The sequence below is a fragment of the Aotus nancymaae genome, unplaced genomic scaffold, assembly GCF_030222135.1.
Source record: "Aotus nancymaae isolate 86718 unplaced genomic scaffold, 86718_ANA_hifiasm-v0.15.2.pri h1tg000001l, whole genome shotgun sequence".
NCBI lineage: Eukaryota > Metazoa > Chordata > Mammalia > Primates > Aotidae > Aotus > Aotus nancymaae.
The window spans coordinates 9,171,683-9,199,601 of record NW_026988412.1 but is presented as its reverse complement, the minus strand read 5'-3'; the positions used below and the strand labels follow the sequence as shown (position 1 = coordinate 9,199,601).

The window sequence follows — 27,919 nt, the reverse complement described above, 5'->3', positions numbered from 1 at the left end:
GGACAGGAAGTAAAGCTAACATAAATGTCTCTTAAATTTATTTTTAATTTGAAAGTGGTTGTATTTGGAATATCTTAGGTTTTATACTAGACATGTAATTGTGTGCTGTATCACATTATATTCCATTATTTATGGAAGCTTGTATATTTTGATGGCATTATTTATTTTGGAATCTATCACAGTTTCCCGATATGTGGCAAAAAAGATTCTTAGACTCTGAAGGGGAAGTTGATGACATTGTAGCAGGAGATGTTCAAACACTTCCCTGCAAGCAGAACTGGCGTGGATGAGTACATAAGACAGTATAAGCAATTTTAAATGTGCCATGGAGTGGTTCTATTTAGAAATAGAAAGTCCGGAAAAGTAGATAATTGGTAACTTGAATTACATATCTGTACATAAGAAATATCTTTAAAAGTCAAATACAAAAAAACATTTTTTTCTGATAGCTTTGAATGAAATAATGCTCTGTGTCAACAAATACGCTACTTTCCCACTCTCGGTGAAACACTGTAGTCCAGTCCTTAGCTGAAAGAATAGGCAGAACATAAGGTACATTGTAAATATTCAGGTCAGAGTCCTCTTTTACTACTCAGGCTATTTCCTTCAAAAGGAACAAACTGAGGAAATGAACAGGAGGAGGCACTAATATCCACTCAGATCACTGTGGGCTCTCAGAGAACGTGAAATGGTCCAAATCTTCAGGGAGTCATCAATAGTTGTCCCTAAACATTCTAATTATGTACCAGATGGTCGAATTCAGTATACACTGATCAGGACAAGGTCAGGCCTAAGGACTGTCATCTAATCTCCAGGAGCCCATATCCAAGCTTTGCTTCTGAAATACAGGCAAACCTGGCTTTTTATTAGATTTAACAAAATTACTAATTCTCCTGTCCCTGTTCCAATCACAGCACATATTTCTAATTCTTTCTTTTTTCAACCACATATACCATACTGATAGTTCTAATTAGAGCTATTGTGTCTCAAGTACCTACATGCCCCAACAATTTGAAAATGGAGATTTGGGGAAAGAGATGATGAAGATTTGTTATAGCCTCAAACATGAGCCATGTTGTAAGAAACAGGGAACAAAGATAACATGCATGAACAAGCACAAATGATAGATACAGTAAATAACCAGGCAGGTTCTTATCCATTTCCAGTAGAGAAGCCTGCCTTTGCTATGAGGGGATCTTGTCTTAATTAACACTACACTATCATGAAGGCATGGCAAATACAACTGAATTGGATTTTGCCAAGATGTGGCCATATATGCTACAGGGACATCCTGTCCATCCCTGTGAAGGACGGGACTTAACAACAGCCTGGTGTGGAGAAACAGTGGTAACCTTATCTCATTTCTAAAGTAAGTTTGGAAGACTCACATCAGGAAACAAAAATACAAGTTTTGACATATATCCTGAAGGATAAGTTACCCACAAAGTGGCAAACTGTTGGACATTGGTACTTGTAGAATACCTTAAGTTTAGTGGCCTTTGGGTAAACCCAAAAGGTTTAGTTGACAGTTCCAATCCATGATTCTCACCAGAATCAATTATTTCTTCTACATAGATCTGAGCTGACAAACATTGTTTCAAGGTTTAGAAATACTGAAATATTGGATGAATGTTTCAACTTGAAACTATAAAAAATGTTACTATTTTTCTCTAGATCACCAAAGATCATTATCTTAAGTGGTCATCATCTCTGAACAATGTATCAATAAATGGTTGATTTTAAAAAGATTAAGCATGGGGTCTAGTATGCCTGGCTGATAATGCAGCAACAACTGCTAAGTGGCTCTTGTTATGCAGCATGAATACCTAAGGTTTAGGACCCTCAGGGAAAAGCGGACGTTCTCCCTTCCATTATAATCGTACAATGTCATTGACTAACATGAAAAGTACCACTGATATTCACTCACTGATTTTCGGCTAAGCCCTAGCTTTGGTTCAAACCACGCTGAATGCTAAGGCCCAGGAGAAAATAAAAGGCAGGCATGGAAGGGGTAATTCACTTTATCAGTTTTCTGTGGAACACGCTTAGTTTACTTCTAGCTAAGGAAGCAAAACTAAACATACAAACATACGTGCACCATATTCATGCTATGACTGTGTCTTAACTTTCTTTTACAGAGCTAAAAATGCAGAGTACAAAGAGGAGAAATAAGATCCATGCAAGGAAATAAAAGGAATAAAAAAGAAACTTGTAAGGCAATCCTGAAAACAGTGACTCATACAGAGAGAAATAATTATTAATGTCTAGAAGTCCAAGAAAACAAATTTACAAGTCAGTTAAGAATCAACTTAGCAGGTTCAACTGACAAATTTACAAGTCAGTTAAGAATCAGCTTAGGCGTGGTGGCTCACGCCTGTAATCCCAGCACTTTGGGTGGCTGAGGCGGGTGGATCAGGTGAGGTCAGGTGTTTGAGACCAGTTTGGCCAACATGGTGAAATCCTGTCTCTACTAAAAATACAAAAATTAGCTGGGCATTGTGGCAGGCAACTGTAATCCCAGCTACTGGAGAGTAGTAGCTGAACCCAGGAGGCAGAGGTTTCAGTGAGCCAAGATTGTGCCACTGCACTCCAGTTGGGCGACAGAGCGAGACTCTGTCTCAAAAAAGAAAAAAAAAAAAAAAAAGAAAAGAAAAGTATCAACTTAGCAATACTTGTAAAAACATATTTCTAGCATAGTCATTCCTATAAAAATTTGACCAATCAATTAAAAATTTGACCAATGTCAAGAAAAACAGTGACTACAAAATGGCTTTGGCATTGTGGACAAATATATATATTCTAGAGTAGAAAAGTCTAGATTTAAGTCCCAATTCTCAATCTAGTAATCCTTTCTGACTCAAAATTTCCAAATCTGAAATGAAGTTCAATGTGAATTCCTGCATTGCAGCAGGATCACCATAAGTATCAAAAGAAACAAAACATGAGCAAGACATCCTGTAAATTGTAAAGCACAATATAAATAGCAATTGGGATTGCTGTCATCCTTATAACCCACTGCACCTTAAGCAACAAAAGATTTTAAGCAGATATTAAAAGGCAGGAGGAGTGCCTCAGAATCTCTTTCCTTCTCATGAACTGGTTTATTGAATCCCATTCCTCATAAAGACGGTACGAGCCTACTACAACAGTACGTCCTTAACGAGAGATTTGATGGTGGTAGTTTGGAAAACGTATTGTGTAAGAAACGGTGGGGAGACGGAAGGGTGCTGGAGGTAAAGGAGAAAAATCAGAGGAGGCAGATGTATAAGTGTCTTGTCTGAAGCGTTGTGTATAATGCAGATTGCAAAATATACTTGTTTTATTCTGCAACAGACTCTGCAGATGGAGATCACAGTAAGAGAGATTATGAAAGAATGGTGTAACAGTAAGAGCAGTTCCCAATGAATAAACTGCTTCAGAAGTAGAAAGCAATCAGCCTACCCATGGAGGTACTCAAATTGAACTAGGTAACTTAAAAGGTCCTAGGACATACTCTTCCCAGTACCTGAATGTTTCCGTTAGGGAGAAGTCCTACAAATTTTATCTGAGTCTTATCGTTAATAGAGCTTTGGGGACCTTGACATAATACATCCATGGAAAATTAATTACTGGTCCCAATTCTTCTCTCCCTGTAGTAGTAGTACATATCCAGAGTCTCACCATGGCCTCTTGATGGATGGAAGGTACTTCCTTGACCCTTGATTTTGAGCTTGGTTGTGTGACTTGTGTTGGCCAATGAGATGTTAGTGGACTGCCCTTCTGTGCTTCTGACATCAGCACGATGGCTACTACCCCTTCTGAATAGATCCCAAAATGACACGTGTGGAGCAGACCAACCCTGGCTGAGCTACAGATGACCTGCAGCCTACAGTACAGCCGCTCCAATCTACTTGCAAAGCAGTAGCATAAAATAACATCTCTTTTAAATATGCCACTGAAATTTGGGGGGCTGTTCATTATTTGGCAATAGCAGACTCATAAAACATCTGTCACAATAGATAGTCTAAGGAACGAGGCAGAGTTGTCTAAGCTACATACTGGAAATTGTGTAACTAAATTAACAAAACGACCTCATTAGCAACTGGTCTATCCAATAAGCCAGGTCGATTATCAAAGAAGCATTAATAAAAGTGGCTCTATTCTATTTATCAGACAAAGCTTTAAATCATCTGGGAAAGAGAATGTAAGCAAAAATTTCTGTAATTACTACTGCTGGAAGGCTTAAGTACTCTCTTCCAAAGGGATGCATGCACATTTTTAAAGTAATGAGAACAGGGAGACACACTGTTTTGAAATGTTTTTCAACAAAGGCTAAATAAATTCATCCTGCCAACCATAAGTCTGTAAAACAGGCAGCTGTGTGCAAAATGGATTTTAATCAAATTCAGATGAAATCGCTATTTCAAAAGTATTCAAAGAGCTATTGTCTAGAATGCATTAAGAAGTCCCACAATGTAAATGTTTATGCCTATATTATAACAATACAGAATGCCACATAACCAAGAATGTATGCGTCTATTTTTTTCTGATTCAGTAACTCATTACAGCCGAGATGTTGTGACAGTAGGTTGAATATTCAGACTCTCATAGCTGCTCCACTCTAGGGGTGCCACGGGCTTAGAACTCCTGAAGAAACGAGCAGAGGGGGCTGCCAGGATTGAAACCACAGCAGAGGGGGCTGCCAGGATTGAAACCACAGCAGAGGGGGCTGCTAGGATTGAAGCCACAGTGGATAATGGCACCAACAAAACTCCACTGCTTCCATGGGCATCACGACAACCTTAATGCTTATTTCACAGAGAGTAAATCAAACTGTCACACCCAGGAACTATATTTTATCTTGAGGTACAAAGTATGCTTAGGTGAGAGAAGGGACATGCAGAATCTGAATGCTGCAGGCTGCTTCTATTATGTGGTACGATCTGAACACGATTCTCATTGTGGCCTTCTTAGATCATAAAGCAGACTGCAGAAGTTATAATGAGTGATATGATTTTTATGTAATGTTCATATCTGCTGCATTTCCAGCTCTGAGAAATCCTAAAGACTCTGATTTACAACATGGTAGAATTACACTTCTATACCTGTGCGAATAAGCACATCTATCTAATATTTAACACTCTTTGTTAAAACTCTGTACTGTTTATCACTCCCTTCTTCCTGACCACAGCATCTCTCTGCTGACATCTTAAAGTCTATTCCCTCTGCTCCTCATAATCATTAATTGTCTTTCTTTCTTTCTTTAACTTGGACAAGACTATTGTAGTATAATTCTGTTTTCCTTATCAAGAAAATATGAGAAAATACTCAGTGGAACAATTAAAAAAAAAGAAAAGCAAAAGATACTAGTTTTAAAAAGTAAAAAATTAAGAGAAATATTGTGGATAAGATATTAAAAGATTATCATGGTACATTTTAGGAGTATTTTTTCATGATGGAAGATGATCTACCAACCAAGATAATAACAAATTAGTGACTAATTTTAATGACGTCCTCATCAAAGAGTTAAAAGCCTTCAGGTATAAGAAATAAGGCATTTATGTATGGTGGTAGGGGATGCTTTGGAAGTGACAAAACCATGCTCCACCTAGAAACTTGAGAATCCAATTGCCTCAAAAAACAAAACGCCTCCACTGGTCAGAAGCACGCAAGGCTGCAGCCACCAGTCTGTGGATGGTAACACATTCTCCAGTTCCCTGTCTTCTCCTGTTCATGTCCGCAGCGCTAGGTAGAGGAAGACAGGTGGGAATGTAGAGCCAGTGCAGGTAGCTTGTCATTTCCTCCGATGGGGAAAGAGGGAAGATGGGCACTTCCTAGCCAAAGGAAGACAGTAAGTTTCTGTGTGTGTTAAGCTTTAACACCATCTCTGTCATTGATTAGGAACAGAATTGAAGATGGTGCTACAACATTTATGTTGTACTTATCCAAAGATTTGACAAGAATAGAAAATTCCCTTTCCATGCCAGGGATAAAATGAACAGCTTAACAGAATCACTGACTCACTCAACTGTGTCCAACATCCACTGAGAGCTACCGTGGGATAAGGATGGTTTGGCTAAGGGTGGACGGAGAGTGGGTGGAGCAAGACAGAAGCACTTCTCCTTCCATCTGAGAACTCTGGATTTAGGTGAACACACACCTGACAGGGGAGAACAGTGGCGGAGCAACTACGGTCAGATGAAATTAAAAACAAATAGGAAACGTGTAACCTGATAGGATTTTTGAACAGAGCGGGGCAGAGAAGAAAGGGGTGATCAGAGAAGCAAGAGACCCTGAAGAGCCACAGTCTGAAGCCTCGGTAGGAGGAGGCAGCTGACTACTGCGTGGAGCTTCCTGGAGGGAGAAACCCCACCCAGGGAAGACGCAGCGTGAGAACTCACCTGAGAAGGGAGGCCAGTAAACTGACCAGCTAGGGCCAGCAGGAGACCTCGATCAAAGGTTATGAGTGGTGTCTGGGTGAGATGCCAGAGGGAGGCAGCCAGGAAAAAGTGCTGAATGCCTCTAAGGGGACTATATATTCAACAAGACAGCAGAAAGAAGCCCGGAGAAAAAGTGAGACTCTGCGATGAAAGAGACTTACAGGATAGAGAGATGAAAGTTCTGAGAAAGAACTGGAATATGGTGGTGAGGGGATGGGGATTAGGAGGAATAGTCAAAACTACACCAACAAGGGAGGAGCCAAAATCGCAAGGGTGAGAAGGGAATCATCAAGAAGTATGAAAGGAGGAAGGTAAAGGCAATTAACTGAGGAGGAAGACACTGCAGGGCATCGCTTTCTCGATTCTGCATACCATGGTGATGCGAGGACACTTTAAATCCCCGGGCCCTCACAGGAAGCTTGATGCATCACTAATATCCTCTGCTACATAACTATCCTAATCACAGCTGAAACCAAGGATGTCAATGAAGGTCACTGCCAGACTGGGCACTTTTTTAGGCAGCACGAATTAGCCTGCCGGAATCCAGCAGGCACAGACAGATTCCAAGCCACCACACTATAAATCGACACGAAGCCAATGAGAAATGCTTTAATCACCTCACAAACAATGAGGCAGACCCAAATTTACAAGCTGAGTTTCGAGAAAATGAAGCAAGGTGGTAATAAAGATATTTTAACAGGACTAGCTATTTTTATTTTATTGTCGTTAAAAATATTTACATTTTCAATTTTAGAGGTCTGCATTTTTCCAGTTCCAATTCAATTAGCTACACAGAGATATTCATATTGCCTTGTTTTCACAATGCTTATTTTATCAATGATCTCAAAAACACATGGCGTGCATCTTCAAAAGTCTCCTCCGTGGAGTCTTGTCAAATGTGAGATTAGCCAAAGAGCCTCATCTTGAGAACTGAGAGTAAGTTTCCAGACCTCAGGTGTGACATTCTGACTGCCTTGAAGATCCAATGGGGTGGTGAATGACTGGACATTTGGGGCTGCCTGAAGGTGCTCAGATGGACTATTTCTGGAATCTACTGGAAGTCTGAGTTTTTGTAAGAAGACAAGTTCTACTGTTGATATATTTTTCTTTTCTGGAACAACCACACATCTGAATTTACTTAAAGCATGGCACTTGATCACATCAAATTGTGCACCTGGAGGAGGTATGTTTAGAGACCGAGTGCGTGGATAAAAAACACGGTCTTCCCTCACCAGTGCAATGTGGGTGTTCAGAAGGACTAGCGACTGGCACTGGTCACAGCCAGAGTCACCCATGACTCTCACTGTTGTATAGAGCAGTAACTGAACTTCTGCCAGGGAAGGGACGTTGACTTCCATATTTCCATGAAGAAAGTAAATCATGTCAACCAAGGTAGTCTGGAATTTGGATGACACCTGAACTCCGTTTGGCAAAACTAATTCAGGGATTTCTGCTTTACAATCAAGAGAAAGCTGAACCAGATCTTGCTGGAGCAAGGGATGATCAGCGCAGGCAGCGGCATCAGCTTCCGGCATCAGGACACACAGGAGGTCACGACACAGCTGTTGAGAGAGGTGTTTGTTGTAACTGAACACAGTGAGCAAAAGACCCTCTGCAGAGCTCAGGAATCGAATGCTCTGTCCACCAAAGCCAATTTGAATCTCCTGTAGACGAGAGAGAGGTAGAGCATGAAAAATGCTCATTGAGCCAAGGAGATTATCTGACAGGACCAAAGCATATAAAGTTGATTCAAGCAGAAGCAGACACGCTGGCTGGGGGTCAGGCGCTGTGCAGTTAGCAACAGCAAGCCAGTAAATGCCTCTGACTTCATTCAGGTTGCCCAAAGGTTCTGGTAGAGAACAAGTCACATGCTTAAGAAGGTCTTTTAAAGGGCACTCTTGAAGTTTCAGCATTTGGTCGGGGAATTGCACAAGGCTCTGCTTAAATGCAGAGCACTTTCTAGTATCTTCATATTCAAGACGAAAAACTGAGCTTGGCAAGGAACCTGGTAAACCTGCAGCTGCAAAGACAGAGGCCCGGTAAGGCAGCGCACCCTCTGCTGGTCTCAGGCTCCCCGCAGCTTTGCTCTCACTGCTGCCAAGCTGAGCTTCCGGAGAATGAGATTCTGTCGACTGCACGTCAATCTTGAAGGGCATGTGTGGGGCCAAGTGCTTCAGAAATGGCAGGCGTCTGACAAATGTTGTTAGCTGGGAGGGGAGCCCCCTCGGGGCACACAGACTTCCCATGAGCCTGGATTGGCTGATCACCTTTGTGCCAGCTTGAAGGAGGTGACTGCTGGTATCTTTATAAAGGTCTGAGAACTTGTGGTAAAAATATCCCAGTCCATTGTTTCCTTCTGTTCTGATATTTATCAGTGACTCTGATGAGCTCATTTTTTTAGCATCCAACTCTTCCTTACCTTGCTGCTCACTGGAAAACTCAGAGGCCAGTACACTCTGTGGGGCACTGCAGGATGCTCTCTCCTCATGAGAAATGTCTTCAGACACAACCAAGCAGAGCACCTTGCCTTGCCTGGCCTGCGTGCCTCCACTATTTATAGACACTTCCTGGGATGTATGTTGCAGCAAAGTCCAACTGGACTTGACTCTCAAGATGTGTTCATCTTTCTGAGTCATCAGGTCACTGAAATTTTCTGACTTATTCTGAAAACCTTCTGCATCATTGGTATTACTTTCATTAAAAAAAGAGATTTCAGGTAGATTAAAACATTTTGGTTCACAATGGCCAGCGTCCTCAGGATGACAATATTGGGTTTCACTGTCCTGCAATACCTCGGGTATTGAGGACTGATCCCTGTGCTGGTGGGTTCTCTCTTGTGATGCTGAGGAAGTTGTTTTAGGGCCTGAGATGCTCCACAGCACAGGATGATCCCAGTGGTCGTTCTGATCCACCTCCCTCCTCTCCTTTCTCATGAGGCTGGAAGTGTCAGTGGCATCTCTGGGCAGAAGCGGGTCAAGATACCATGCTGGGCAAAACTGCCTTTTCTGTTCAAGGTGTCAAAAAAAGTTGAAATGGGGATGTGGTATGTCTTTCTGTGATTCTGTTGCACAGGATGATTCTTGCAGTCATTGGTTTCATTGGATAGATTAATTCAGAGGTTAAATCAAAAGCCTAAGCCATTTGTATTGTTACGTGATTTAAGAATCAATGATCTGATTCAGACATAGAACATCAATTTTCCATGTTATATATATTATAAATCACTGAGTATTTTGATAGAAATACATTGCATGAGATTGATCCACAGTACCCATTTCTTGATCTAATAGTTCATTTCCCTGCAATAAATCCCAAACCCTCTGATTCAAGATTTAGAAGGTCAAATTTAGTTATGAAAGTAAGTCTGTAATCATGTCCAAAATGCAAAAAAAAAAAAAAAAAAAAAAAAAAAAAAATCAAGGCAAACTTAATGAAAATCAGATGGCAAGGCCAACAGAAATGCCCCATTATTCTAACCCAGGTCACATTTCTCTCTCCTTTTGGTTTGTTTCATAAGAATCCCTAATTACTATAACTGTTATCTACAAGTCATCACCATGGAAGGCCTGCTGTGTGCCTGCTATGTGCCAGGCACTGTGTACACAAAGCAATGAAAGCTAGTGTCTTGCTCTGTAGAGGAGGGGGATGAGGATCACATCATTACTGGATGACTGGCAGGAGGATGTGGCCATAGCCAAAGTCAGCTCAGCCTCTGTGGACGTCTACTTCCTGCTGTCTGTTCAGTAACGTATGGACACCACCTGGAAAATTTCCATTACCTACTCTTCTTTTGGGTTTGATTTTTTTTTAAATTTAGGAATATATGGGAAGGACATGCCTCTTAGTGGAGGCAAATACAAGTGAAAGCTTACAAATTGCATGCCCAAATAAACCTTGGTTTGACAATCCACCAGAGAAACAAGTTAATCAATCAAGAGTATTTCCTTTGTATGACTGCCAACTCGAAGTCTATAAAATGGACAGGGTTTTAAAAACACTGAGGAGTATTCAGTTTCATTTCCAAACCCCATATCTGATTCTGATTATATAATTCTGCCTTTTCAATGCAGACCAAGGGAAAATATACTGTTACGAAGGAAAAACGGGGCAAAGCTCCACCACAGCTACATACCATTCAAATAAAGTCAAAGCAGTTTCAATCTGTAGGATTCCGTTTAATTTTAAGTCCATATAATAGCTTGCCTTCTCTACTAGCCATTAATCTCACTGGGACTTTAAAATTCTAATTATGCAACTAAACATTAAGAAAATTTAATCACATGAGCATGCCATAATTTAAGGCGACCCTATCAATCTGAAAAATCATTACCTACCTCATATTTTAGCTTGCGTTGAGTGGTGCCATTGTGAAGTTTCTCATTATCCTGAAAAGAAAATAAAAAGCCCTCTACGTTAAATTATAGCAAGTTCATGGGGCGGAGGACTGATTTGATTACAAGTATTTATGGGAATGAAATTCTAAATAAACATACTTGTCATTCAACAATGACACCCCTTCTATATAATTTATATCCTCAAGATAAACATGGATTCTATTGATACATCTGCCATCAGAGAACTGAACGATTTACTCCTAATCTTAAAATTCTAAGAATAATATTAAAAACAAGATTTCCTTAGGGCATTTCTTAATTTGCAGGATAGAAATGCATTGTCTTTATTTCAATAAAATAGACTTGTCACAAATATGTATCTTCTTAAAGTCAAAATTCTATTTCTACTTTGGATAATTTACATAAAGTAAATTAAATAAACATGGAAATTGGAAGAAGAATGTTGCATATAAAATTAAAAAGTATTTTAGACTTTATAGTCACTTAAAACTTTTCACAGAATTACAAAATTATAAAATAAAGTTACTCTTGAATTAATACTATTTATAAACTGTTACGCCCTGCCCAAGCAACATTTAATATTTTTTTCTAGAACATTCCACATCTGAATTTTCTCACTGGAAAACAGTAAGAAGAGACCCCACCACTATCACCAAAAGTTTATCTTCAAGGTCATCTTGAAAGATGAATGGGCTGGGTGGGCTGGCTCACACCTGTAATCCCAACACTTTGGGAGGCTGAGGCAGGCAGATCACTTGAGGTCAGGAGTTTGAGATCAGCCTAGCCAACATGGTGAAATCTACTAAAAATACAAAAATAAGCCAGGTGTGGTGGCGTCCACCTGTCATCCCAGCTACTTGGGAGGCTGAGGCATGAGAATCCCTTGAACCTGGGAAGTAGAGGTTCCAGTGAGCCAAGGCGCTACTGCACTCCAGCCTGGGCAACAGAGCAAGACTCAGTCTCAAAAAAAAAAAAAAAAAAAAAAAGAAAAGAAAGATGAATGAACGTGTTACTTGTTAATTGGCTCCTTCAGCTTACCTTCACGTCTGCAGATGTACTGCAGCCTTCACTGATTCCACGATGCAAATCCTGAAGACGTCTTTGGACTTCTTCTTCAATGTAAGCATTAATCCTGAAATGTAATGGAGATGGAGTAGATCTGACACTTCTAACCACACGGGACATTCTGAGATCCTTTCTTTACTATTGCTTTCACAACAGGGAGCAATCTCATTCTAAATGCCAAACATAACAACAACTTGAGAACTTCATTTTCATTTTGTTCAAAAATCTGGTGCTATGTGTTCATTGTCTGGGTTTTGCCCAAATGAGGTAGAACTGGACAAGTTATAGAATATTGGGAATGGAAAGGAGATAAGTGATCCCATTCAGGTCCTTAGTGGAATGCCCACTGCGGGATGGGAGAAAATCAGTCACTGGCTTCAGAAGGCTCTGCAGTCTCAGATCTGACTCCAAGACAGAGTATTTCCTTCACAGAGCCTTGTGTTCCTCATACAGAAAAGGATAATACAGATGATAGTTATTTCTCACATCTCCAGGCCATGTATGAGGATTAACAAAAAAGAAAAAAATAAACAAGAGGTGGACATACTCTCTACGAATCTTTCTCCTTCAGATTGAACAACGTCTTGCACACTTGCATCATTTGCAGTCTGTCTTGTCTCTCCGAATGGGTTCTCTGCACCCGGCCAGCAAGACCACATCTTAAAGGTCTCTACCTCCCAAAATGCCTAGGACAGGGCCAGGACACAGAGGAAGCCAAAAACAGCTGACTTTTGAAGTAATGTCAACTTATTATCTGGTATCTCACACCAGATGTAGGTGAAGTTGTATGAAGCAAAACTATCAGCCTCGACCACCTCAGTGGATTTCAGTCTAATCTCTGGCATTTCCGCCTCAATGTTTTAGGTTATTCCACCTGGAGGAACCAGAGAGGCTGGAGAATTTAACATTCATTGAAAATCTTTCTAGGGGCATACACTACCCAAATGGAAGTCATTCTGTTCTAGACTCCCCTCCTCCAATTCTACAGATACTGATTAGATGAATTATCATTATTATTATTGAAATGGAGTCTCGCTCTTGTCACCCAGCCTGGAGTGGAGTGATGTGATTTCAGCTCACTGCTATCTCTACCTCCCAGATTCAAGCAAGTCTCCTGCCTCAGTCTCCCAAGTAGCTGGGATTACAGGTGCCCGCCACCATGCCCAGCTAATTTTTGTATTTTTAGTAGAGAAGGGATTTAACTATGTTAGCCAGGCTGGTCTTGAACTCCTGACCTGAGGGGATCTGCCCGCCTCAGCCTCCCAAAGTGCTGAGATTACAGGCATGAGCCACCACACCTGGAAGGATGGATTATTTTAAATTCAGTGGTTTCCATGTTTATATGTTAGCACATTCTCACTAAATAAGTAAGTAAATCTGCATAAACACATGCATAATCCTGTAATCATTTCTATACTACTGACCACAAAGAAATGATTTTCTAAAACACTAGGTAAAGAGATTAATATTTTAGGTAAAACAGCCCAAATAAATCACAGTGTTTATCTTTCAATATTATAAAATCATGTGCTACTGAACATGAGTGAAGGCCATTTACAACTTACCTCTCCTGACATTCACTTAAATTTGAAACTAGCCCTGTGGAATATAAGGCTCATGCCATTCTGAGTACATTTTGATATCCAAATATACATCTCCTAATATCTAGGATTCAAGACTGCTCAGTTTCAAATGCTCCCATGGTTAAATGGAGTAAAGAAAGATAATCATTGTTTTCTTATAGGCAAAGAATAATTAAGTTGATTTTTCAAAGGGCTCTAAGCCACAGAGCAATATATAGTGCCACTTAAGTTGAAAATCACTTAAGTAACATCATGTATATATTTATTATACTCACAATCATTCTGAATATACCAGTAGTTTTTAAAACAAACTTCATCTATTTGTAATCAGTGGCATATAAAGTAACTGCCAATACAAGGTCCTCCTTCTTGGTACAATTAAGTTAATTCTAGGTCTTTGTTTTTGTCAACCTGGCCTTGCCTCACTTTATGCTGAATGAGCTGGTTTCCCTGCAACTTTTCATTCCAGTCTTTAACACAAACCACACTTGACCCTTAAACAACACAGGTTTGAATAGCACAGATCCACTTATATGTGGATTTTTTTTCCCAATAAATACAGGTGGACCTCCCTATTAGTGGTTCCAAATCCGTAAGTACACACAGACTGAAAACATGTGGAGGGCATATATGGAGGGCCAACTTTTCCTAACTGCAGGTTCTAGGGGGCTGACAGGAGGCCTTGAGGATGTGTGGATTCTGGTATCAAAGGGCAGTCCTCTAACCAATCCTCTGCAGATACCAAGGGACAACTGTACCTGCCACAAGATTCCTTGGATCTGGCTAGCCAGTTCTCAAGTCCTTGACCTTCTTGAAATGATCCCTTACCACACGACTGGCAGGGCAATGGCAGATGAAGGCAGAGCACATCTCAAGCACATGTATTACTTGTTGCCCTTAATAAAGCCCTCCAGATATAAAGTAGTCAATAGAGAAACAATGAGTCCTTGAATCACATCAAACGAAAAGCATGGAATCACTTTCACGTCTAGTACCTGGCATCCATCAGGGGAACCAGCTGTGATTTTTCAGCACTGAATGGCAAGATGGAAGAAGCCACCTTCCCTTCCAGGGTCCCATGATGACCTTTTTGAACACCATCAACCTCGTAAATCTTCTGCTTCAGCTGCTGGATTTCATATTCTAACCTATACAGACGGAAGCCAGATAATTCATTCATTAATAGTATTTCCTGGCCGGGCGCGGTGGCTCAAGCCTGTAATCCCAGCACTTTGGGAGGCCGAGGCGGGTGGATCACGAGGTCAAGAGATCGAGACCATCCTGGTCAACATGGTGAAACCCCGTCTCTACTAATACAAAAAATTAGTTGGGCATGGTGGCGCGTGCCTGTAATCCCAGCTACTCAGGAGGCTGACGCAGGAAAATTGCCTGAACCCAGGAGGCGGAGGTTGCGGTGAGCCGAGATCGTGCCATTGCACTCAAGCCTGGGTAACGAGCGAAACTCCATCTCAAAAAAAAAAAAAAAAAAAAAAAATAGTATTTCCTGAGCTTCCTTACTGTGTGAGACATTGTTTTAGACAACATGGGAGATCAAGATCTGTCCTCTATGTGCAAAGAGCTTTACATTCTAATAGAAAAGGTACTACAGACCATTTAGACAAGACATAAAGTACCAATGGACCAGAAGAAGGGTCCAGGGCAAGCAATACAGGCATCCAGAAGGTAGACTAAGTTTGACCATCAAGAGCAAAGATCTCTCCACTGTGCTCTAAGCAAGTCCTAGAGGTAGATGTGTTGGATTCTCAGGCCCCCGAACTCCTGCTTCAACAATAGTTGGTTGTGGACTATATATCAGGGTTCTGGTAAATACTTAAAAAAGATCAATGTTTTAAAGAGTTTTAAAAACCACCAATCTAGGAGAATCATAGTCAAGGCAGTTCTAAGTTGAGTCTCCAGAGGCCAGTGGGAATGTTGGCATTTGGAGACGATGGCAGAAGATTATCTAAGTGTAGAAAGCAATACGAGCAATGGGGCAAGGCCATGAAAACCAGGCATCCACTTTGGGTTAAGGCAGAGGGCGTGGGAAGGGAAAGCAGGGGAGACTGGCCTAGAAAAGTAGGTTCAGTTCCATGACACACTAAAATAAACCATAAAATTTACCTCCAGTGATAAATGATACGTCTATGCGAGGTCAAATGTGTCTAAGGTCATTTTCCCACTGACCCAGGCAGACTTGAATCCAGGCCCATCAGGCCAGACGGCCAGGCTTGGCAGTGAATTTGACGATAGCCTATTGACATACCGAGGAAGGATGAGACTGCAGTCCGCTCAATGTGTGAACTTGGGCAAGTTCTTTAAACATGGGTCTCAATTTCTTCATGGATCAAATGAGAGGGCCAACTAATCTCCCTCAATTCCTTCAGCTCTAAAAAATCAGAGATTCTGGCTTCAGATGCCAACACACCACGATGCTGCCAGCCCTCTGGTGTCACCAGCAGCAATTTGACCGCTCTATTTTGAACGTGAAAGCCAAGTCCTGAATTTTCAGACATGAGATCATAGGGTCATGAGGGTAAGAACCCATGGGACCCACACAAGGCTGTGACCAGTTTAATTTGGCCCTTTCTTAGCAAGTATTTCTAGAGCATCAACTTGCAGAACATATAGTATTTTCAAAAGAGAAGACATAAGAAAAACAAAAAAACAAAAAAGATATCAGAGGCCTCGCAGTGGGCAAAGAATAGGGGAGCAATATTAATAGGGTATCATCAGCGGCCAAAAAAAAAAAAAAATGAGCTGAATATAGGTAGGCAATTAGCAATGTTTACAGTTAAGAAAACTCCTGTTGGGGTTGTTAAGAATTGTCTTTCAGCACAGGGCCAGTGGCTAAAGGAAAAGACTCCACAGAGCAAAGGGAGGTTGGAGTGGGATCCTGAAGCCTGAGTGAGATTTACATGGGTGGCAAGGGACAAGCTGGCCTTCCCATGTGGCAGACAGTTTGACAGGAGACTAGAGGGCTAAGTGGCTCAGAGATGGATGATGAGGAGATCGAGATCTGACTTGCAACTCTGTCACTTTCTAACTGTGTGACACTAATCCCTGGTGGTTATACGACCACTGCAGGCCTCAGTTTCCTCATGTGCAAACTGGAGACGATGGCACTCTTCATTGGAAGAGTAAATGACAAAGCACATGTGGCATTTAAAGCAGGATCTGAGGTACACAGAGTTATTCTTCATGGTTTGCATCGTGACTGTTATCACCATTGTCTCATTATTAAAGGACTCTGACAAGAAGATCGGATTAAGTGTGAGTATTAACAACTTGTCTCTGTTATCCCTCCTGTGGTGACAGGAGAGTTTTTTACTGGGGTTACCTGATCCATGTCAACAGGGCAGCTGGCACAAGCAGCTGGTGGGAAAAAAGGCAGGAAAATGGATTAAACCTGGTTCATAAAGCACTGAGAAGGCAACAGGAGAGCCAAGGCCAGGACACTCTTGTCCAGTCCGGTCCGCGTGAATTTAATATTTCACACTTGTGGAATTTTACAAGGGGCCAAGTCAGGCTGCACAGTGAATCCTGGCTTAGCCGTGAGAATCCTGGGAGAAAATGAAGCACAACAGAAATTCCCATAGAAAGCTGCAGGGGCATCGCAGTCAGAGCAGAGAGCCCAGAATCTGTTGGCCTGAATTAGGACTTAGCTATGTCTGTTTCATGAAAACTCATGAAGCTAACAGCCCACTTTGCTTGGTTTCTGAGGGAACACTCACATTCTGTAATTGCTCCTGTGGAAACTGCAACACTGTGTCTGCTATTATACAGTATTAATACTAAATGGCTGGCTGACAAAAGCCAAGGACATCAAGATAAAAGCTCATGCTGCATTCTAACTGTACACCACAGGCTACAAATTGAGAGTGTGCCCTCCGATACTTTAAATTTCCTGGGGCTGGATCTTTGTCCAGAAATTTCATTTATATAACATACCTGCAATCATTTTCTTAAACCTCCAACCTATTTCTATGAAATAACAGCATTATTGTTTTTGATTGTTACTTTGTTCCTGTTTTGCCTGAGGAACTACCAGAGAGCAATGATGGTGAATATAATCCATAGCATAAGCCAATCATTTCAATGGAGGTTGTCCTGACCTTTTCAGGCAAAGTGACAGGCGAAGGCAACAGTTAAGTCTTCTGAGTAGCTCTTGCCTTGTTATCAGCAACCAGCCCCATGCATCTGCTAAATGCCAAGGTGGGGTCTCCGGGCCAGTAGACTGGACTTCTGCTGCAGCCCCCTCAGGAGGTGCTGTGGGTGGGTGAAATACTGCAGAGAGGGCAGAGTTTCAGCTCTCCAATCTGGGCTTCAGTCAAGATCTCAACTGAGCAGGGAGTGGTGGCTCATGCCTATAATCCTAGCACTTTAGGAGCTGAGGTGGGAGAACAGCTTGAACCCAGGAGTTTAAGACTAGCCTGAGCAACACAGGGAGACTCCAACTCTAAAGATAGATAGATAGATAGATAGATAGATAGATAGATAGATAGATAGATAGCCAGGCATGGTAGTATATAGCTGGGGTCCCAGCTACTTGGATGGCTGGGGCAGGAGGACTGCTGGAGCCCAGGAGTTTGAGGCTACAGTGAGCTATGATCACACTATTGCACTCCAGCCTGGACCCAGATCACGATCCTGTGATCTCATCCATCCTCTCCTTGTGCAGGTGGTGACATTGAGGCCCAACGATGAAAGATCCTGTCCAAGGTAGGAAGATCCTATCATCTTGATAGGAAGGGGCTGAAGCAGCCCCTTCTTGCAAGTCTCCAAACTGGGTGATGTTTGCATACCAGGTGGCTGTTGGCCTTTCTGTGAGTCTTGTCATCATGTCTTCAAGGCTTTGGAAAAGGTGTTTTAAAATTCACATAATATTCATTTTTAGAACTTATGGTTTGGTAAGTATGGTAACAGAAAATAGGCGAAAGAAGATAAATATTCTTTAAAAAAATTTTTTTTTACTTTTTCTTTTTTTGAGACAGAGTTTCCTTCTTGTTGCCCAGGCTGGAGTGCAATGGCACAATCTTGGCTCACTGCAGTCTACGCCTCCTGAGTTCAAGCGATTCTCCTGCCTCAGCCTCCCAAGTTTATAGGTGCCTGCCACCACGCCCAGCTAATTTTTTTTTTATTATTATTATTTTTAGTGGAGACAGGGTTTCACCATGTTGGCCAGGCTGGTCTCCTGACCTCAGGTGATCCACCCGCTTCTACTTCCCAAAGTGCTAGGATTACAGGTGTGAGTCACCACGCCCGGCCAGGAAGATAAATATTCTTACCTTACATGACAAGAGTGCTAGTTTCCTAGTTTTATTTTTCACAACAACAAAAATAATCAGTAAATCACCACACATGTTCTAACATCCCACTGTGTTCAGAATCATCTGGAGTTTTGTTTGTTGGTTCAGTTGACTGTTTCATAATGCAGAGTCCTGAGGCCTGCTCTTAAATACTATGACTCAATAGGGAACGGAGAAGTAATGATTTTTCATTCCCAACAGGTTATAGGAATCAGCAGCCTGTATGCAAACCATGAACTCCAGGGATGATACTTAACTGCAATAAGTGCTGGTCATGGAGAAGATGTGAAACTGTCGGTAAGAAAGGGCAGGGAAGCAGAGATAGAAAGAGGTGAGGGAGGAGGGAAGAAAACAGGAAGAGAAGGAAAAAGACAGGGAGCAAGCGAGAGACAGGCGAGGGGTGAAGGAAGAAAGGCGACGGAGAGGGAAAAGAGAGGGCACAGGAAGGGAAAGGAGGTGGAAATAGATGCAATGGAAGGGAGAGGAGGGAAATGAAGGGGAAAAGAAAGGGAAAAGAGAGGGACACAGGCCGGGGAGACATGCAAGAAGGAAGGGAGAAATCAAAGCGGAAACTTTCTCAGTCTTGCATTTACCAAAATATTAAAACACACACATTCCACAGGTCAGTGTATAATGAACAATAGCTTTGCTTTTGTTCATGTGTTTTTCAACTTTAGGCCAGCAATTCTGTAACAAGGACCCTAAGGAGAAATACAAGAAGTTTAGGAGTACTTTTCTTAGTTCTGGCAAATATAAGCATTTGCCTATGTATTACAGAATATAAAGGCTAAAAGAATAACTTAAAAAAAGTGATAAACAACATGAGGAGTGAAAAATGAGCACTGATTTGGCACCCATTGTATGCCACACTCTTCCTTCCCAATCTCACCTTTCCTGGTCCTTCTCCAGGGCTTCCTGCTCAGCCTCCAGGCTAGCCTGGAGCCCTGACTGCTCTCTGCTGCCGCTGTTCAGAGTGGCAAGTTTCTGCCTCTGCTCTTCAATCTCCATGCCCAGGGTAGAGCGCCTCTGCAGGGCAGAATGTCTCCTCTCCAGCCTGGCCACAGCCCGCTCCAGTGCTTCTCTCTGCTGCTTCTCTCTGGACTCCAGAATCTCCTTTTCCTTTTTCCTCACTTTTTCCTCCTGACGCGCAATGTTGGCAGTGAATTCAAAGGTGGCTTGGAGCTTTTGCAGCTGGCTCGCATTGGCTTGGTACTGTGCAAGCTGTTCTTCTTTTTCTTCCATTTCCTTTTCTACTTGATAAAGAGTATTGTCCAAGCTGAGAGGGGCTCCGTCAAGAATTTCAAATGCTCTCTGCTTTTCTTCCAGCAGAGTTGGCAAGTGATTCTGCAGGAGGTACTGTAGCTGGCGTTCCTTATATTGCAGCCTGTATTCCACTGGCTTCATTTTCTCGAAATCTTGAGCCACTTGGGTGACATCTGTGACACTCTCATCATGTCTTCCCAACAATCTAGATTCTTTGTCCTGTTCACATTTTAAACAGTCTAGGATCTCCCGTTCTTCTCGGATTTCTTTTTTCAGGAGGTCTTTCTGCTGAAGCAGGTCCCTCTCCAAGTTCATTAGCTTGACAAGCTGCCTTCTCTTGAATTCGGAGAAATGCAGTTGAGCCTTTTCTAACTCCTCGCCATCTTCATCCCCTCCAGCACGTGCTTCCTTCACTCGCAGGAGGGATTCCCTAATACCCTCCAGATCCTTCTTCTCCTCTTCCACCCACTGTGCCTCCCCGCACCACAGGAGCTGGATCATCTCCTGCTTCTCTCGGAGCTGCTCTTCCAGATGGGCCACGAGCATCACCTGCTCCTTCTCCTGCTCCTCCAGTCTCTTTTTTTCCAGTTCAAGCTTGGCACACTGTTCATCTTTATCCCTTTGGAGCCGGTCCAGTTCTTGAAATATCTGAAACTTCTCAGCCTTCTCAGTGTTGTTGAGTTCTTTGAGTCGTTGGAGTTCTTCTTGGAAGCGGAGAAAGCTCTCTTCTTCCTGTCTCTTCTTCTGCAGCTCGATTTCCTGCTGTTCCCTCAGCCTTTCCTCTTCAAACTTTTCCTTCTCAGCGAGTAAATCCTTTAGCTTGTTCTCGATGTGGAAGCTGCGGCGTTTGAGGCTCTCCTCCTGCTTGCGAATCTGGAGCTGCACGATTTCTGTCTCCTTGCGCTGGGTCTCCACCTCCTGCTGCATCCGCTCCAGTTCAGCCTTGTCTGATTTCTGCTTTTCCTCCATTTCTTCTATGAGTTTCCTGAAATGCAAAGCACTGACTGGTCATTATCTAATCATTGTTCAAACACTGCTCTAACTTTACTGAAATGTTGTGAAAATGTACATACAACCAGGTCAAAGCCTCCATTTAACATAAAAAAAGAAGAGGAACTGCTTTCCTTTACATTTTCAGCAGCATCCTGTTTAATTTTTTTTTATTTTTTAACTATCCAACATATCATCTGCCTATTCTCCTGAAGTGGCTTCTGATATCATTTCTTTGTAGAGCCTATAATCATAATGTGTTATGCATGATATAATTTTAAAAGGCCCCTGAGCTCAAAGAGAAAGAACCATGCCCAATTTAAATTAAATGTGAATAAGTTTATTCAGCCCAATGACTAAAACTCAATGGAAGTTCAGTTACAAGACAACATTAAATAAAAATGCTTATGCTGTCCTCATCTCACCGGGGTCAAATATCAAAGTCATGGTAATTGACAGTTCATTGTTCCAGCTAAAAAACTACATACTATTTAGCATTTAATCACTAGTTTGGTACAAATGGTGATCACCAAATGGTCCAAAATGTTAGTTTACTAGTGCATAACACTGAAAATAACTGGAGCCTCCATTAGCATATACAAGTGCATAATTTTGTGGGGGTTGGGAGTGACATGTTGTGTTTTCTCTTGGAGAACGAATGATCTCCACTGGGTACTGCACCGAAGTTTAGAGTTGGGATGGCCTCCAGAGCAAGAGCGCAGAGTTAGAGTACAAATACACGGCCTCCTCCTCCTGAACCACCAAACGTCTATCTTGGATGGTGCTCGGAAACTAAGCCAATTTACTTGTGACATTTAAACTCCAGGTCCTACAAAATAAACATTTACTTTGCAGACTTCCTATAGCCTTAGTTTCTACTCTAATTGTCATCTTTTGTCTATGTCTTGGCTGGTTAAATAAAACAGGAAAAACAGAAAAGGAGAAAATACAGTTTTATCAGGTAGAGAATTATTTCAGAACATATAAAGAACGCTACAAATCCATTAAACAGCCATTTCTCCCCCAACCCTGCCCTCCTTGCTACACAGAAGAAAAGTGAGTAAAGAATAAGAAGCAAATTATACATGGGTAAATACAAATGGCCAAACAGTATTAGAAAAGATGTATTAAAAGCCGGGAGGTATAAGGAAGGGAAACTGTCATTCTTTAGGCTTTTTAAAAACTCAGAGGATATTGTTAAGAGAAGATCTACTTTTGATTAAATTTAAATGAATATATTTTGGTGTATTAAATTTAATTGGTATGTTAAATTTTCCGACTGACTCTATTTCCCATTTCTCATAAATATTTGAAGACTAACTGTTTAAAAAAATTTAAACTTGAGGAAAAACCAACTACTCTTAAAAAATAAAAAAAAAAGACCTGGGGTCATTAGACATGTAAATAACAGACACAGAGCAAGAGGGAAGTATTGAAGGAGACATACGTGAAATCAGTCCAGGATATTAACACAGGAATCCAGACTACAGGAGTGTTGAAACTTGAACCCCATATGACTTACCTTTTACTTTCTAATTTTTCAAGTTCTTCACGCTGCTGCCTCTCAAATTCAAGTCTAATAAAATCAAATGAAAATGAGTCAGTTTTATAAAGAGCTTTTCTCTGTCTCTCTCACTCTCTGAATACAGAGTCATATATTAAAAAGAGCATCAGTTTTTCAAGTATTACTTTTAATGACCATGGATTAGCAAGTTTAAAATGCATTGTTTGCTCTAGGACTATGATTAGGAATTAGACATACTTTTGGGAGCTTGAACTTAAGCTGAAAAGAATGAGTTTTACTTGAAGGAAAACAAATAAACAAAAACTGTATTGAAAAAGCAGAGTTAAAAAAGACTTCTAAATGATAAGCATGTCTATTCCATGCAGCTTAGCACTGATTAGTACATAAAAAAGGAGAATCTCTACCTTAGACAGATGGGTCCTTTTACAGAGAAAAGACTGCCAGGGAGGTAGAGAGAGAGAGAGAGCACAGACATCAATTAAGGAAAACATTTAATAGGAAGGAATATCAGGAGAAAAGCAGTAAGGCACTTAAATGCCAATAGCCATGCACAAATAGAAACATCTTTTTATAAATATCACATTTCCCAATAATTTCATGAAACAAACACTCCAAAAAGTTAGCTCTGTTTTATACTTCTCACACTTCTACACACCTCTCATGATGATCATAGCAATGATAGTAACTGAGTACCAACAGTAATCATAAACAGTAGTCAAACTAGTACTTTTTCTAATTTATAGATAGTTTTACTACATGGAGGTTCGTGAAGTTCCTGATGTAATTAATAGTTATGCACTATAGGAGTTATCGGGGGTTCTGAAATTGTGAATAGATTTACCATACTGGTTGTAGAATAAAGGGATTTAGGTCACTGGGAATTTTAAAACTCAGTAAAATAATAACACAAGCTGATTTCTTATCAAATATTTATTTAATTATTGCAAGGTTTCACTATTCTTATTAAGCAGCATAAGCTATATTTATTTATTTTTTTCAGGGTTGGGATTGGGGTTGGGTCAGACACTGCCAGCTCCCCCCAACCCTGAACTATAATTCTTAAGCTTATACATTTTTTTGCTGTGATAGAGGGCAGATACAGCTAAAAAGCTTGCTACAGAAAAAGTCACCATAAATCTTCTTCCTTGAATAATGCATAAAATCCAGATTGGAAACAATTATTTAGTCATGAGCTAACAAATACTTCAAATAGTTCCCTTTCCAATTTAATAATGTGGGGTAATATTGAGAATAAGATGTCCAGTGGCCTTCGTTTTTGGGGTTTTTGAGACAGGGTCTTGCTTTGATGTCCAGGTTGGAGTGCAGTGGTGTAATCATGGCTCATTGCAGCCTGGACCTCCCAAGCTCAAGCAATCTTCCTGTCTCAGCCTCTTGGGCAGCTGGGACCACAGTATGGTGGCTTTTGTAGGCAGAACTGAGTATGTCTTACATGATAAGTGCTGTGCAGCGTGATTTACACATAATCTCCCTCTGTCCACCCAGCAAATTCTGAAGGCAGCAAACAATATCTCCATTTTACAGATGAGGAATCCAAAACTTTGGGTATGTTGAACACCTTCTCCAAGGTCACAGTGGTAATATATGGTGAAGCCAGGATGTGAACTCACGGCAGCCTGCTTCCAAAATACCACCTATTAACTCAATTTATAAGCAACGTTCACATTTGTGATATAAAATTAAAGTGTCAAATCTTTCACTGAAATTGTTAGATAACTATATGTTTATTCTACTGACAAATGAAAAAAATCTGTACCTTCTGCATGAGAAATCAGCCATATAAATAGAAATGAAAAGCATTTGCCAGTCATGAAGGCCAGCCCATATGCAATTACATTAAGTAGGTTTAGGACTTCATTAAAATTAAAACGTGATCATTCCTTTTTATTTAACAATAAAAGAACCCTAGGAAGGATCCCAAGTTGATACCTTCATACTTCAGTATAGTTTAGTCTTTCTAGAGATATTCACAGTCAAAAAGAATCACTGGATAAAATACTTTTTAAAACCTGAGAATTTCCCTAATAGAATTATCTTTACTCTTTATTTTCTGTGAACAAGAGCTCGAGAGCTTGGTGCACCCATCAGGAGACCTGGCTTTGAAACTGTCACGTGCACACAGCCAAAAGTGCTATACTGAGCACTGGGCATTCAGATGGAAACCTACCAACTGAGGATTGTTTATACACACAGGTTCTGCGTTTGACAGTCGCGATGTACTTCCTCACTTGTTCTTCCAGACTTAGGAAGTGTATTTCTCATGCCTATTTAACAAAGCAGGAAACTGAGGCTTAGAGTATGTAAGCAGCAGAGGCAGGACTTGAATCCAAGTTTGGTAACAAAATCTGTGCTGCCAACCACTGCAATTGTTGCTAGTGAGCTGCATGGTCTCAAGGAGGTAATTAATTCTGAGTTTTAATCTCTAATGTGATATTTTAACTGAGCATCTACTTTTTAAACATTGAGCACAGTGTCAGGTACTATGCTAGGTAAAAGGCTACAATAGTCTGTAAAAGAGATGTGGTCCCTGTCCCCACCAGGTTCCCTGTCTGTAAGCGTTGGTCAGTGCGTCACACATGAGCTGCGCATAGGGTACTGACCCCAGAATTTGGTAGTATCTAGGATCAAGGCAAGCTTCCTGAGGAAACGTGTATCTAATTTGGGTCATTCTTACTCTTGCATGATATAGAAACTCAAGGAAAGCTAATAAAACCAGATTTTCACTTGCTATAGAGAGGCAGTAAGCCATGAAGCTCAAGAGGACAACAGAAACCAGACAGTGAAGAGCCTTGGATGTTATGTTAATGACTCTGGACTTGACCCTAAAGGAGGTGGTAGAAAGTGTCTTGGGCCAGGGCTGTTAAAGAACACATACTCCTGGTGTCCTGCAGAGAATAGATGGGTGGGGGAGGGATATGGGAAGGCAGAGATAAGTCAGTGGCAGCAACTTAAGTAGGAGATGACAGAGCAGGACCCAGGACAACTGCTTGCCTTGATCCTAGGTACTACCAAATTCTGGGCTGAGAACCCCATGCTCATATGTGACATACACAATAACTGTCACTTACAGACCAGAAGTCCAGTGGGGACGGGACCACATCTCTCTTACCGACTGTTGTAGCCTCCTGCCTAGCACAGTACCTGACACTGTGCTCAATGTTTAAGTAGGTGCTCAGTTAAAAAGTCACATTAGAAATTAAAACGCAGAATTTATTATCCTGGTGAGATGATAAAGAAGTGAAGATCTCTCCCAATACTCAGCAGATCGAGCTGACAAAACGTGGCAACTGGTGGCGTTTTGGTGGGGGTGGAAAGAGAAAGGAAAAGTCAAAGATGACCCTCAGGTTTCTGTCCAACTCCTACAGGGGTTGGGAAGGCAGAATGTAACTGCAAAAAGACTGAGCCCAGGCAGGTGTGAATATAAATTCTAGTGTCCTGAGACCATGAACAAGCTATTTAACCTTGGATGCTTCATTTCCGTAGAGGCCCCACCTCACAGGGCTGTAGCCGAGATCAAGGGAGAATGCAACATGTGAGATGCCTGCCTGGCAGCTGCACACTTTGGGGCTGAGTGCTGACTCGCATTGCTATGGTTCACTGAGATAAGGAGAGCACTGGGGAAGGAGGGGCTGAGGAGTGGCAGCTGTAGCAGTGCTGGTGCTCAAGGTGGGAGAGGTTGACACTCATCGAAGCTAATGACCATGGGGGACTCACTCTATACCTGGCACTGCTCTAGGCACTTTGAACTTAATTCTCACAATGGCCCTGTAAGATCACTGTTCCCATTTCACACATGAGAAATGGCAACGTCACTAGTAACTGGCAGAATCAGGTTTGATTTCAGAGCCCACATTTTTAATCTCTTCTCTGTCTTGCTTTCAAGCTAAGCTCAGTTTTACACATATAGAATCCAGTGTTTACACAGGGTCATCCAACTGAGATGTCCAGCAGGCAGCAGGATACATGCAACGAGCTGGTACACAGGCCCTTATCAAGGCTGAAGATATGGACTTGGCCTTCACTGGCATGTAGACAGGAATTGAAGCTCTAAGAGTGCATGAGGTTACCCAGGACACATGTGCAGAAGGAAAACAAAGGAGCTTAGTGCAAAGTCAGAAAGACCGCAGACTTCACAGTGATTGGCAGAGATGAATGGCCCTCTAATGAGGCTGGGAGTGAGCAGAGAAAATCAGGAAAGGGTAGGCAGGAGAGGGAAGAGGGTGTCTGGAGAAAGAGGAAGAGATCAGTAGCATAGAATAACCCAGGAATGCCAAGTAAAATGCAGAGGCCAAGGAGCACCCAATGACCTTTACAATGTAGAGGTTCATCTTGGAGAGACCTTTGCTGGGCTGGGGCTGGACTGCAAAGGTCTGAGGAGTGAGTGAGAGGAAACTGGAGACAGTGAATGTAAATATAGTAGAGCGCTTTCTTGGTAAGTTTAGCTGTAAAGGGGAGGTGGTGGTTTTAGGAGGATGAGTGCTCATTTTAACAGATGAAATAGACTTGTGCCTATTTAAATCCTTGTATGAACAAGCAGGAGACCGAGAGATTGAGTGAAAAAATGGGAAGACGCTGGGAATATTGGATGGACAGAGAGTTCTCTGAGCGGGCAGGAAAGGAAAGGGTAGCACCATGGCTGAGAGCAAGGGTCCAGCCCAGACCAAATCCTGGCTCCTATATGACCATGGGACAATCTCTCAACCTTCCTATGCCTCAGTTACCTTATCTGAACACAGACTCAAAAATAATCCTAGTCCTCAGTGGGTGAGAGGATGCAGGTCCAGCCTGGCCCAAATCCTGGCTCTTATATGACCATGGGACAATCTCTCAACCTTCCTATGCCTCAGTTGAACGCAGACTCAAAAATAATCCTAGTCCTCAGTGGGTGAGAGGATCCAAGGAGAGTACTCACAACCACTATTAACTTAGTTAATAAGTACCAGTTATTAATCCTATAGGATCCATAGTACAGGTAGGGGAAGCTAGTCTGAGAAAGGCAAAAGGGCAGTTCTTTCATTGAGACAGGAAGGAAGGAGAAAAGGATGAATGCAAAGCAGACATGGGATTTAAAGGTTTGCCGTCTTAGGACTCCTGTGTTCTACATGGAGGAAGGAACAAGCTCCTTTGCCTAATGGCGCCTCTTCCTAAGAGCGAGGAGAAATAATGGTGGGGTTAGAAGTAAAAGAATCAGGAAGATTATTTATAATAATGAAGGGGTCAGCGGGCAAGAGAACTGATAGGGGAAATGAGCAGAAATGGCTGGCTAGGCATCGTTCAAGCTTAGAGACCATTAATTTACAGGGGCATCGATCTCTGTGTTGATGTGGTTTTCTTGGTTGCACTGAGCTCAGATGTCTAGGTATAGGCTTAGGGCAGGGAGACAGCTCAGTGGTTC

General features: G+C 41.6%; 1 protein-coding gene across 8 annotated transcripts in view; it reads right to left on the bottom strand.

Moving 5' to 3' along the window:
• KIF16B (kinesin family member 16B) overlaps window positions 1–27,919 on the bottom strand; it is a 300,381-nt gene that overhangs the window by 87,914 nt on the left and 184,548 nt on the right. For 2 of the 8 annotated variants that reach the window (XM_064377592.1, XM_064377671.1), the window contains exons 18-23: window positions 22,911–22,943; window positions 22,504–22,557; window positions 19,618–20,976; window positions 14,418–14,570; window positions 11,813–11,906; window positions 10,754–10,804 (exon numbers count right to left, since the gene is read on the bottom strand). In XM_064377592.1, coding sequence (XP_064233662.1) covers window positions 10,754–10,804; window positions 11,813–11,906; window positions 14,418–14,570; window positions 19,618–20,976; window positions 22,504–22,557; window positions 22,911–22,943 — 1,744 coding nt within the window. Of the gene's footprint in view, window positions 1–6,687; window positions 9,425–10,753; window positions 10,805–11,812; window positions 11,907–14,417; window positions 14,571–19,617; window positions 20,977–22,503; window positions 22,558–22,910; window positions 22,944–27,919 lie in introns of those variants that run through there. The other 6 variants (XM_064377481.1, XM_064377772.1, XM_064377528.1 and 3 more) reach the window with 6 other exon arrangements.